Source organism: Gorilla gorilla, chromosome 14 (assembly GCF_029281585.2).
Source record: "Gorilla gorilla gorilla isolate KB3781 chromosome 14, NHGRI_mGorGor1-v2.1_pri, whole genome shotgun sequence".
Lineage (NCBI taxonomy): Eukaryota > Metazoa > Chordata > Mammalia > Primates > Hominidae > Gorilla > Gorilla gorilla.
In genome coordinates, this window is record NC_073238.2 from 60,408,239 (window position 1) to 60,421,166 (window position 12,928).

General features: G+C 45.3%; 1 protein-coding gene across 5 annotated transcripts; it reads right to left on the bottom strand.

Annotated features, from left to right (window-relative positions):
• Window positions 1–210: 210 nt before the first annotated feature.
• CBY2 (chibby family member 2) lies at window positions 211–12,456 on the bottom strand. Of its 5 annotated transcripts, none has more exons than XM_055359616.2 (4): window positions 12,278–12,456; window positions 11,894–11,968; window positions 11,164–11,244; window positions 211–1,585 (listed from the first exon to the last, which is right to left on the bottom strand). In XM_055359616.2, exons 1-4 carry the CDS (start codon window positions 12,350–12,352, stop codon window positions 398–400), a joined length of 1,419 nt encoding a protein of 472 aa, XP_055215591.1. In that variant the 5' UTR covers window positions 12,353–12,456; the 3' UTR covers window positions 211–397. The 5 variants fall into 5 exon arrangements, with proteins under 5 accessions (XP_055215591.1, XP_063553420.1, XP_004054521.2 ...); XM_063697350.1 differs by lacking the exon at window positions 11,164–11,244 and adding an exon at window positions 10,300–10,530 and having other exon boundaries at window positions 12,278–12,299; XM_004054473.3 differs by lacking the exon at window positions 11,164–11,244 and having other exon boundaries at window positions 12,278–12,455.
• Between the last annotated feature and the right edge of the window lie 472 nt (window positions 12,457–12,928).

The window sequence follows — 12,928 nt, forward strand, 5'->3', positions numbered from 1 at the left end:
TTTGGAATAATTATGTGTCAATGTAGGTTCAAAGACTGTCACTAGTGTACCACTCTGGAGGGATGGTGATAATGCGGGAGATTATGCATTTGTGGGACGGGAGTCTATGGGAACTCCCTGCACTTTCTGCTCAGTTTAGCTGTGAACCCAAAACTGCTCTAAAATATTGTCTATCTTTTATTAAAAGAAAGAAAGAAAAAGGCAGCATGCTGGTGTCTGCTGGCCCCAGCCTCCTCACACCTTTATTAAAACTCTGAGTTTAGGAAGGCTGCTAACGCTGCTTTTCAATAGGTACGAACTGGTTGGGGAAGGCGAGGACGACAAAGGAAGGCAGGGGATTCTCTTTTGCCCAGTGTTCGGTGTCCCAAACTCGGCGTCCCGGTGCAAGGCCGAGGCCTCAGACCCTGCTAGGCTTCTTGGGGTCCTGGCTCCTGGCCGGCATGAAGGCGTAGAGCTCCTCGATGAGCATCTCCATGCGCGCGGTGACCTCGGTCACGGTGTCAATGACCAGCTTCTGCTGCAGCTTCAGCTTGTTGTTCTCCCACAGGGCCTTGTTCTCCTCCTGGAAGCCCCTGTGCTCTGCCCGTAGCACCTGCAGGGTCCTGTTCTCCTCCTGCAGGAGCCGGTTCTCCTTGAGCAGGGCCTGCAGCGCCTGCCTCATCTCTCTCAGCAGCTGCAGGGGCTGGCAGCCGTCGGGCAGGCCCGGGCCCACCTCGGCCTCCTCCTCCCCGGAGGGCCCGGACATGTTGCTGACCATCTCCCGCAGGGCGTGCAGCTCCTTGGAGTCCTCCTGCCGGGCCGGGGGCCCTTTGGGCTCCTCGAAGCGGGAGGAGAGGCCGGAGCCCTGGTCCTGCAGCAGCCCGGGGCTGCAGGGCTCCTCGTGGGGCGAGGGGGCGGGCTTCCTTTCCTCGGCAGGGGCGGCCGTGTCCTCTGCCTGGGCCCAGTAGGCCTGTTTCTGCTCCAGCAGCTGCTGCAGCGCGCGATTCTCCTCCCGGAGGAGCTGCAGGGTGCTGTCCTCCTTGCCACGGGGCACCTGCAGGGCGACGTGGTCCTTCTTCACCACCTCCAGGGACGCGCTGTCCTTGTGCAGCAGTGGCGAGGGGGCCCGGCTCTCCTCCCGGCCCAGCGAGGCCTTGTGCTCCTCCCAGAAGACCTGCAGGATCTTGTTCTCCTTGCGGAGCATCCTGTTCTCCTCGCGCAGGGCCTTGTTCTCCTCCCGCAGAGACTTGTTCTCCTGCAGCACGCACTCCTTGGCCAGCCTCTTGTGGTGCGGCTTGTGGTGGAAGGAGGCGGATGGGGAGAAGTAGGGAGACTGCAGGCGGCAGTTCTCATTTACCCAGCGCCCGTCCTGGAACACGAACATCTCGTCGCTGAGCTGCACCCGCGGCGGGTTGTAGTCCAACTCCAGGTCGGCCTGGGACATGGGGCGCTCCATGGGGTCTAAAGGCACGGAGGAGAAGCGGTTCAGCGGGTAGGAGTGCTGGCTCGCCATCCTGTGGCTCAGCCGGGGCAGGGCGGCCTGCTGCGCGACGCGAGGGGTGCTGTACAAGTTGTGGAGCCTCGGGAAGGGTTCGGCTGTGCCCCTCTGCGAGAGAGAATGGGAAAGCCAAGGGTTAACGATGGGACTGACACACCTGGGGCTGGCTGACAAAGTAAGGGGCCAGGACATCCCCAGATAAGCCCCGTCTGATTGTCTGGACTGGCCACAGTGGGCCCTTTTGCTTCTTGGGGTCCTCACAAGGAAATGTGGCCGATCCTTGTCATTCCAGTGAGTTCTGTTCTATGAAGTCAGTTCCAATACTGAATTAGCAAATATAGAACCATTGCTCCTACAGGAAATAGAGAGCTATGTTCCTGTGAGCCTGTGGTCACAGTTTTGTCAACCAAGCAATACATAACCTCATTTAGTGCGTATTGTTGATTCATTAACATCAAATTCACGTCAGCAGCACTGTCACGCATGCCCAAACAAAACTTCTCTAACACATGTGTTTTCTCCATGTGGCACAGCATAGCCTTCTTGTGATTGGGAATACTAGACAGCACTTGACTTGGAATGGTACGGAAGCCATTTTTAACAGCAAAATCACCAACAAAATGCACAAGAAGGCAAAACAAAAAAAGTGGCACTAGATAGACTGCGCAATGGACACTATTTTCTAGCCTGAGAGCTGAAACAAGAAGGCTCCTTGGCTGGGGACTCAACTTCACACAACTCAAATTTTCACCTCTCCATGCATGTCTGAGAATTACCATAAAAGTGCTACAAGTATTGATTTGGTGGATACACATTTTAGCAAGTAGGCAAATTCACAAATATGGAATCCATGAATAATAAGAAACAGTTACATATTATGGTGGTCAAAGGCATTCATTTTAGAGTCAACCAAATATTTTGAGTCTTTGCCTCACTACTTACCAATTAACAAGAATTTGAGCAAGTTATTTGAGCTTTAATTTCCACATTTTCAAATTGGGATAATTGCATTTACTCCTTGCCTCATAGAGACATTTTTAGGATTAAAAAAGGCAATGTACAAAAGCACTAAGCATGGGCTCTGGCACATTCTGTCACCCTAAAGGAGGAACAAACACTGTTCTCAAGGGCCACCACCCACAGATGTGTACTCACACTTAGCATGAGCAGAGAAGCAGCATGAATCATCCAAACAGCCACCCAAATTGCTGTGTCCAAAATGGCGGTGCCGTTGGTCAGCCCAGCCTTCTCTCTTGCCCATCTGGACATATCCTTCACTCTTAGCCACCCTTGAGTCTTTTCTGCTAGCAGCCCCTTAAACATTCACCCCAGCTTCTAATGCAATGCTAGACTCAAAGCGGAGTCTAATAATTTTGGAAAGAAAGAAAAACCATCCCAGACATATCACTGAGCAATGAGCGTTCAACATGTGGTGATAAAGCCAGTCAAGGACCCTGAGGAATTCATGATGGTGGCCATAGACCTCAAGACCACAGCATAAAACGGGGCTCAGATCCACAGAGCTTAACTCCAATGAGCTGGTAGCTTTCACACATCCCAGTACAGAAAAATAACTCCAGTGAGTTTTAAATGCAGATTTCTGAGCCTCCCATTGTGAGTCTGATTTACTCAGACTGGGGTGTGGCCCAGGAATCTGCATTTCTAACCAGCTCCTTCAGGTGATCCTGGCTGCAGGTGGTTAGGACAGATCTAAGTCTAGTAGAATAGGCAATTTGCTTAAGTGAGGGTTGCACCAGCATTACAGACTGAAAGGTCACAAGAATTCTCATCCTGATTTTGTCACTGATGGGCACTTTGAAACCAGAGAGCTCTCTTATCCTCTTTGAGACCCAGACTTTTCACGGGTGAAAAAGAGGGAGTCGGGCTCCATGATCTTAAAGGCACCTTCCAACATTGAAAAGTCAATGAAATATACCTGTAAAATAGAAATAATATGTGCCCTGCTTAGTTCACAACACTGTTGTGAGGATTAAATGAGATAATAAATGCAAAAATATTTTTAAAACCAACAGTGCCAAAGAACCATAAGTTATTATTATCAAGAAGAGTAGATTTCACTAATGCAAGAATTATAAGATGTATTCAAAAAGGAGTGAGCAAGTGGAATGCACACTGGAGAAGAGGTGATGATTGCAGCAATGAATTTAAGTAAACAGATCATGATAGCTACTTCCAAATACACCAAAAGTACTTCATCCAAGTATATCAAAATGCTCTCCAGATATCAATTCCTTATGTCTTAGGTTACTTTCACAACTGTACAGATAGAGAAAATAAAAAACAAGTCAGGCTAACTACATTATATATATATGTGTGGGTGTATGTAGAGAGAGAAATACAAGTTGCATGGTATATAAAGTTGGTTAGAATTCTTTAAAACTTAAAGAGCTAGATAAATAGAAGATGCAGTTCTATGCCATTAACTTTGCAATAAGCACATGTCATTAACTTTGTAAGGATATGCTCAATCTTCCAGATAGCAAGGGTATGAGGGCATTCTGCAAGCGGAATTTTATTTAGTTTAAAAAAGTTCAGCCTCCCTGGTTTTCACATTTCTCAAGTGGGAAAGCAGATTGGCTCCTGTAGCTGTCTGTGATCAGAATGAACCTCACTGTGGATAACCTGGACCATTTTCTGATAGGTTTAAGGTCCTGAGATCCAGGATTTCTGGGAAGACTGGTCAAAGCCAAAGACGTGAATGTTTTGTTGTGGTGGTGGTTTTTGTGGTTGTTGTTGTTTTGAGACGGAGGCTCACTCTGTCACCCAGGCTGGAGTGCAGTGGTACGATCTCGGCTCACTGCAACCTCCGCCTCCCGGGTTCAAGCAATTCTCCTGCCTCAGCCTCCAGAGTAGCTGGGACTACAGGCGCGTGCCACCATGCCTGGCTAATTTTTTGTATTTTAGTAGAGACGGGGTTTCATCATGTTGGCCAGGATGGTCTCGATCTCTTGACCTTGTGATCTGCCTGCCTCTGCCTCCCAAAGTGCTAGGATTATAGGCATGAGCCACCGTGCCTGGCAGGAGTGAATCTTAAGAGGTCCTCTCCATCCTTGCACTAGAACTAATACTTTATCTCAGCAGGATTTGACTCCAGAAGCTATCAACATGGAAAAATGTGGTTTTAGTCAACATATGCATCCCAGTCCTGAGAAGAAAATGGAAGAAGGAAACAAATATTAAGCCTCAATTTCATGCTAGGCCGTGAGCTGAGCATTCTACCTACTAAATTCATTTTATCCTCACCACATTGACATATAAGATATTATTACTATTCTTATTTTACAGATGGAGAAACTGAAACTCAGAGATGTTAAATAACCAGCACTAGCTCCTTCACTAAGACACAAACCCACTTCTGGCTCCCTGACCTTCTGTGTGTGAAGTACACACATGGGAAACCACCATGGATTTATCAAAAGTCTTGCAGTACTTTGGGGAACACGATATCTTTTTCTTCAATTTATATGATGGAAAATTTCAAACATACACAAAAAGAGAGAGAATAGTCTAACAAATGTCCATGTACCCATCACTCAGCTTCACCAAGTATCAAATCAAGGCCACACTTGTTTCACCAGGCCTCAACCTGATTCCACAACCACTCCCCTACCGCTAGGTTATCTTAAAGCAAAGTGACATTGTGTCATCTTATCCACAAATATATAAATATGTGTCTCTTTAACAGAATCACAATACCATTATCACCCCTTTAACATTTAACAATTATCCCTCAATATCTGCGAATACTGAGCCCATGTTCAAATTTCCCCAATTCTCATTTCTTTTTAATGATCGTTTTGTTTCAGCCAGAGAGGCAATCTTCTTGATCCAACTAAGGGTCCAAAGAGGAATCATGGATGCTTTCTACCTGTCCGTATTTGGCCATGATGGCTTTTAACCCATGGCATTCAGCTGCCTGTGTTCTACATCCACCTTCCACATTGGGTACCCAAGGAACATTCTGTCATCCCCTCAACAGAAATACACTAAACAAAACCTTAACATATGGTGGATCCCTAGCCACGGACAACCTGGGTGTTTGTGCCCTGGTCTTTATTCACACATTCAGGTGATCTTGCTCATATCCACTCACTTTCTGACCTTAGTTTCCACCTCTGTAAAATGAAAGGTAAGAGTCATTATCTCTAAGTGCTCTCTTGGCCTAACTGTCTCTGGTCCAGTGGATTCGCATTTGTAAATTGGCACCACTATGGCCCCAGCAGCCCTCTTTTACCAACCTAGTTGGCATCTCATCCTCTCCCCTAAATGGCCAACTCTTCCGAAGCAGGCTTTGTGCCTTCTCTTGTTCCATGCCCACAGCACCTAATCCAGGAAATGCTGATGGACTAATAAGTCCCCTTTACTTTCTCAACAGGAAACCAAATTCTTCTCCAATGACTGAGTCCTATTATCTTTCCTCCTATCCTCAGACAGAACCAAGAAAGTGGTCAAGTCCAGTGTTTCCTCATGGCTTAATTTCTTAGAACATTTAAAAATTTTTCAGTAGTCATATATTTATTTTAATGAGTAATGGGAAGACATACCTATATTAAATATACAGGCATTTTTAGACATGACAAGGATCATGATTGAACTTCGGGAAAACATTGATCCAGAACAAACTTTTTTCCTGTGGCATTTCTCTGATTCTGATCAGAGCTAGCTGGATTTAATCCTTAAAGGAAAGCTCTTGGCCTTGTGAAAATTCTTCACCCTGGTCATGTACCCACTCAGGATGTTATTGCACCAATTTTTCCCCTACATTAGTGTCAGTGAATCAACTAACATTAATTTGGCACGTACTGTGTTCCAAGCTCACAGACCCTGCCCTCAGGGAATTCCCAGTTGATTTGAAGAATCAGTGAATAGCACCAATTACTTCTTGATGCAAATGAGAGAAGTCAAAATGCAGGAAGCATTAACGCAGGCAGCACGGTGTGGGGAATAGGGGACTAGAAATGATAACATCTCCAGAGAATTCTGGCTCTGCACTATATGAGTGCATGACCTTTACAAAGTCACTTCATTTCTGTGCCTTAGTTCCTAGAAAATGTGGATGTTGACATGAATGAATCAGGGCCAACCCATATATTTTTGAAATGCCCAACTCTAAAAGGCGCTATTCACTGTTACTGCAGGGCACAACCTGTACAACCCTCTATAACGACCTCACCAACATCTGCCCTACTTCTCTCAGAGGGTTCGTTGTTCAGAAATAAAAGGAGACTCGGAACATTTTCTTTGTTTATAAAGAGCTGCAGACATGCAAGAAGGGCTTTTAGAAGAGACATTGCTTAGCATTTCTTTAGAGAAAGATTATATAGAACAAGAAAAAAATAACACTGAGTGACTATAATGTGTCAGGTTATATGCTAATTGATTTCTGTATTCATATGTAATATCTTACCCAAAGAACTGGCATGATTCTGCATAAGATTACATAGCTGGTAAAGGAGTGGAACCAGGGTTTAAAATGAGGATATTTGACTCCAAACTCCATGTTTATTCTAGCACTTCACAATGCTCAGACATTTTATTTTGCATGTGCTAATATCATTACTTTGCAATGGTTCTCTTACAACCAGGCCTCTCCTCTCCTCATATGAGTAAGTTGCAATTATCTAAGCACAGTGACCTATCCCTTGTTTTTGTGACATCCCAAGTCTTGGGAATTAGAAAGCAAATTTCACATGTGGTGGAGGCTTAATGAGTCCTTGGCAATAACTGAATCAACCAAAATACACTGAAAGATTGGGAGGAAATACTAGGTTGAACCGTAAGAAACTGTTAACATTTTACCATTTTTGGCCTACAAAAATGGCCATTTCTTTTGCCTTAATATAGTTAGTGTATTTGATAAGCTATATCCTCATTTCCATTCATATTTTAAGACTTTAAAATAGTCCCAGGGCAAAGCTGTTATGGTATGATGTAAAATCTATAAGCATGGAGTTTTCCTCATGTGAATTCCACAAACCCCTAGGTTCATCCATGTACTCCCTTAGAGGAAGCTCCCACCACCCCCTGCACACAAGCATGCTAGTGGTCCCTTTCATCATCTTGAATATATAATCCAACGAGGGTAAAGGCCCTAAATTTCCAGTAACTTTGGGCTCAAAAGTCCTTCCTTTGACTGCTCTTGAGAAAGTCATTTTGCCTCTCAGAATGTCACCTCTAAAATAAGCCTAAACATGGCTGCTCTGCCTACTTCCTGGGGTTGCCAGAGGACACGAAAGTGGTAGGCAAGCTGTCATAAAGACTAAACAGATGGTCAGTTCTACTGGTAAGGTTTAAACATACCCGGCCTAAAGCGCTATGCAACATGGAGTATATTTCTTTACAAAAGGGCTACCCAAAAACTAAGCATCTGAGCTCAGCGAACATATGCAGTTCCAGGATTCCAGACCTCCTTGGCCTATGTTAGAAGCCAGTTCCTTCTCAGTAGGACTCCTCGACCAGTGGTATCACTGGATTGGTTTCATGGGCCAAGCTAACCTGCCCTGATATCCTTTAACCCTTGACAAGAGGTCTATGCCAATACAAAGCCCCAAGAACACCCCAGTAATGTTCTCCTAAGCCTGGGAGGTACAGCCTGTGTAGCATGGTGCAACTGACCATGAAAATAAAAGATTGTCTCTTTCCTGGTCTCTAGGAAATGCCCTCACATAGAGATCCAGTAGGTAGGAAAGAAAAAGGTTGGCTTCTTCATGGAAGAATGGGATATGAAGCTGATGCAGAAGGGGAATAAGTTGGTCATGGGCTCATCATGCCTTCCCGTCGGCTGCTAGAAAGGTGCCAAGAGACTCTGTCCTCAGGGGAAATGTGCTCATAGCTGTAACCCAATGATGCATTAGTGACAGGGATCCAGGAAGGGCCGTGGGCACGAACATCGCCCTCACAGAAGCCTGAAGTCCCACCTGTGGATTGGAATTCTTCCTTAGCATTAGGTCTGGCGCCCTCCTTGGTAAATATAAGTGGTCCTGGAAGGAAAATGCCTGAAATCTGCCAACAACTGTGTCTTTGTCAGATCACAAACCTGCTGGCAAATGAAGAACATGGGGGAAGGGGACAATTGAAAGAAGGGAGGCAAAATGCAAAGGCCAAAGGGCAAAGGGAAAAGGGGAAGTGAAAGGACCAAAATCTCTTACTAGTGCTACAGGACTTGTAGCAACAGGTCTCTCTGGGTGAGGCCTTCTGGGGTAGAATTACTGGGGGTGTGGTTTCCCATCCAAAGAGTTTGGGGATGGGATTGAACAGCAACAGCCAGGCTTAGCTGACACACACTGATGTCTCTCCACCCCTGGAAAAATGTGGCTACCACAGCCCAGAAGAGATGTCCAAACACTGCTAATAGAGTCCAACCTGCTGACCAAGTTTCTTAAACACCAACTTTGCCAACATTACTGAGGGTTACTATCAGAGAACATTCAGCCATCTGAGGTACTATTAAAGCATGTAAAGTTGAGAGGACCCAGGATTCTGGAAGGAAAAACCAAATATGATACTGATTTTCATATGAGATGACAAGGCTGAGTCTCATTATCATTATTTTAAATTAATTCAGCTCCCTGGTACCATGGCAAAGTCAATGGTGGTTTTAATAAATACTAACAGGTAAAAGGATAATTCACAAGGTAAATGTGATTGATGTTGATAGAATTACAATGTTAACAGCAAAGAGGATAAAGAAGATGTCATATGTAGTATGTTTGCATACTGTTTAACAGAGACTCTCCTGAAATCTTCCTGGGAATTCAAATTGGCGGGTGCTGTCAGCAGGAATTCACTGCTTCTGAGGAACAAGCACAAACAAAGGGGAAGGAGAAAAGGCAACTGGGAAGGATGAAGGAGGCACCGGAGGGTGCTATTGGAGCTCAGTCTGACCTGGTGTAGCTCTTTCATTAATGATCTAGGAGTAAACAATGCCTTAATGAAATTCACAGAGCACATTCATTGGGGAAACGTGAAAGTCTGTGAGAACTGAATCATTACGTACAAAAGGAACCAGAAGATCAGCTAGCTTGGGCTGGAAATGACACTGATGGCTTGCAAGTTAATGTGCTGGAGGGAAAGAGATCAGAAAATACAAATATTTAATGTGAGGAAGAAAAATGGGAGATCAATGAGTCCTGAAAAGACCTAAGGGTGATAACAAGTAGTGATCACAGGCATTTCCAATGTAATTGAGAAGCCCAAACGCACAGCAGGACTGGCAGCTGGGAGCCAGAGGCAGTCTCTGGAGACAGAGCTGCTGCCACAAGTCCTTTCTGAAACAAATGGAAAGTGGACTCCATCCCAGAATAGAGCAGCTTTTGGCAAATACAAAATAAGAAGCCCAGAGATGAGTGGTTAAGATGCAGGGAGAAGACTCCATCTCCAAAAAGCAAGAGAAGAACCACGGAGCTAAGATGCAGCATGGCCCAGCTTAGCGGCATGTGCCCTAGTATAGTGGAGAACATGGGCACTGATTTGAGTTCAAGCCCCTTCCTCAAGCTCTGCCATTACTAGTGGGGTTCCTGGGGTTGCCGGTTCCTGTACCTGTAAAATCTCTACCTCACACTTGCTTGGCCCCATGCCCGACGCATGATCGCACCAACATTCAGTCAATATTTCTTCCTCTCCTTGCTTCCCAGATCAACCCTGTCCCCTAAGCCATGTGCCATCTCATTTAGGGAGGTAGAGTGAGCACACTGGTCCCTCTCGCAGGCCTGTTGGTATTTTGGTTCAGATCATCTAGTTGTAGACACCCACACCCATCCCCCAGAGTGCCAGTCTTGAGCATCCTGACAGGTGTCCAAAACCTGGTGCATGGCTTGTGCCCTCTTGGCAGGTGTATGCACGAAGCTGCATCTGCCCATGTGAGGTACACGTGCCCAGCAGGAGATATCCTCTCATTCTTCACCCACTCTGCCCCACAAGACCCCAGCAGCAGCACCAGGTCCTCCAGCACAGGAAGCAGGCAGCCCCAAGACAAGCTTGAGCTGTCTTAAACCACCTTCTCTTCTCCTTGATTGTTGGGCTGTTTCTGGGAGCTGGGGAGGGAAAGTTGAGGTGGGTGTTGATGGAAACATCATTCCAATTTCTCTATCACATGACCACTGCTCTTTCAAATCCTACCCCCTCCTTCACACCCACCCCTAGGTTGGCATCCTCTGCCTGACCAAGTTTCTTAAACACCAACTTTGCTAACATTACCGAGGGTTACTGTCAGAGAACATTCAGCCATCTGAGGTACTTTCAAAGCATGTAAAGTTGAGAGGCCCCAGGATTCTGGAAGAAAAGTTTGGTTTATATGGGCTATGAGGAATCACAGCAGTAACACCCACTCTCGGGGGAGTAGTGGCCAACACAACTCCCTGCGTATTTCAGGTGGAAAGAATCAGGCCCAAAAAGATTCCTACAGCTTGTTATCCTGTTGAATGATCAGGGGGAAGTTATCTTATATTCTGGCTAAGATTCATGGGCTAAAAGTAATAGAAAAGTGACTGTTAATTACAAAGTTATAAAGATAATGTGAAAATAAACATCCAGGATGTTTTCTTCTTCCATATTTTTGCCTCCCGCTGAACATACTTGCCTAGATTGTTACAATTATATATATGGAATGCCCACCAGTGGTCAATCCTCCTCCTACACATCCCTGGACAGAGCTCTCAGATAGTTACCTCTGCATTGGATTCCTCCATCCTACATTTCAACCCCTCTGGTTGCATGGCCCTGGTCTTCCAATGAGGACTTAGGTGACTCTGGAGAAAGCAAAGCCACCCCTTTGTGACATAGCAGCAGTAGAAACAATTCAATCAAGAGGACTCCACTAAGGAAACAGCTGATTGCAGGCAGGAGGAGACCTGAGACTCTATAGCCTGTGAGGACTTCACCAATTCATTGACTGCAAAAGCATCTATGCCCATGGCCCCTACATCTGTCTTTGGTGCATAGCAGGGCTTAATTCTCTTGACAGCTCCAAATAACTCTATACCCCTTTGTCCATGGATGAGGTTTTCTTCTCATGGATTCATTCTTATGCATTTGATTCCAAGTCCCAGTTCTAATTCTCCCCCAGAAATCCAGAGTGATTGCACAACACTAAGCACCAAAAGATCTCGTTTTGAGAAGGCTGGGTTACTTTGGAGTATCATAGAAACTTGGAATGTTAGGACCGGAAGTTCTTACCAGATCATCTGACCCAGCCACCTCATTCATGGGAAAAAGAACCCAAGAGGGGCTATGTGGGCTTCCCCAGCACACCACCTGCTGGCACCCAACCCAAACTATAATCTGAAGCCCTGACTATCTCTGCTTATTCTACAACATCTTGCTAGAGTTTTGAAGGAGGAGATGGGGGGTTATTCTGGCTAACACTGATAGGTTACATCCTTCTGTGATTATCCCTACCTGAGGTAGAACCACATTGATTGGAATTTCTAGGCTTTCAGATCTGGTATCTCTTTTTCTTGTATAATTTGAGTGCTGTGGAAAAGAGAAAAGAAGAAGATTGCTGCTTCCCAGCTCATCCTCTGGGCCTCAATTGCTCACCTAAAAAACACAGAACTTTCTACTCATTTATTTCTCTCTTGTCAATTATGTACAATTATGAAAGTCTGAGTCTGAAAGAATGTGTAGATGATATCTGGCATGATGGTTTATCAATCTCTGAACAGATATTAAGCTAGATATTATAGTTGATGTAAAAGGCTTTTGAAAGTCTTTGAAGTGGAGATAGCTGTACCTGCTTCCCTGTCTAAGATGATTATTTCTATCTCAAGTAAAAAGCCATACCAATGTGAGTTGCCAGGTATAGGTCCTATGCAGAAGTTGGTCACCAAAACACTCAGAACATTCCAGAGGTGACATCACAAAACAATATGGTGTTTTTCAGGGCTCATGGTTTCTCTCTGAGCATCACAGGTGGGAATGAGGCATCTGACAGGCAGGAAGAGCTTGTGGGGGCTGTGACTACTTGGCTGGTCAGGGTCAGTGTGACACACACAATAGCCCAAACATTAGCCCCCTGTTGGGTCATTCCAGCTGCCATTCGTATTCTCACTGCCAGGCTAAGTTGAGATCCCTATTCTCTCTCCAGAAGTGGCATCTTCTTGGAGTTGGGTCACTCAAGAAGAAAGAAACACAAACTGAACTCTTCCCATACCAAGGGAGAAAGTGTAGTCTGAGGTGTTTTCTGACACTACTCAATTCCTTAATTCTCTGACACCAACTGCGTGCCCTACAATTCAATTTCATGCTGATGCTATCTACCAGAGTTAGTGTTACAGAGCTGAAGCGGCTCACTACCTAATGCAATAGAAGCCAATACTAAAACACTAAGTTCTTTAAAAAAGAAAAACTTGTATATTGAAAGTCAACTCCCAAGGAGACAAGAGTCAAGCTCAAATCTGTCTCTCTGTGCTGACATTAAGGTAGTATTTTTAT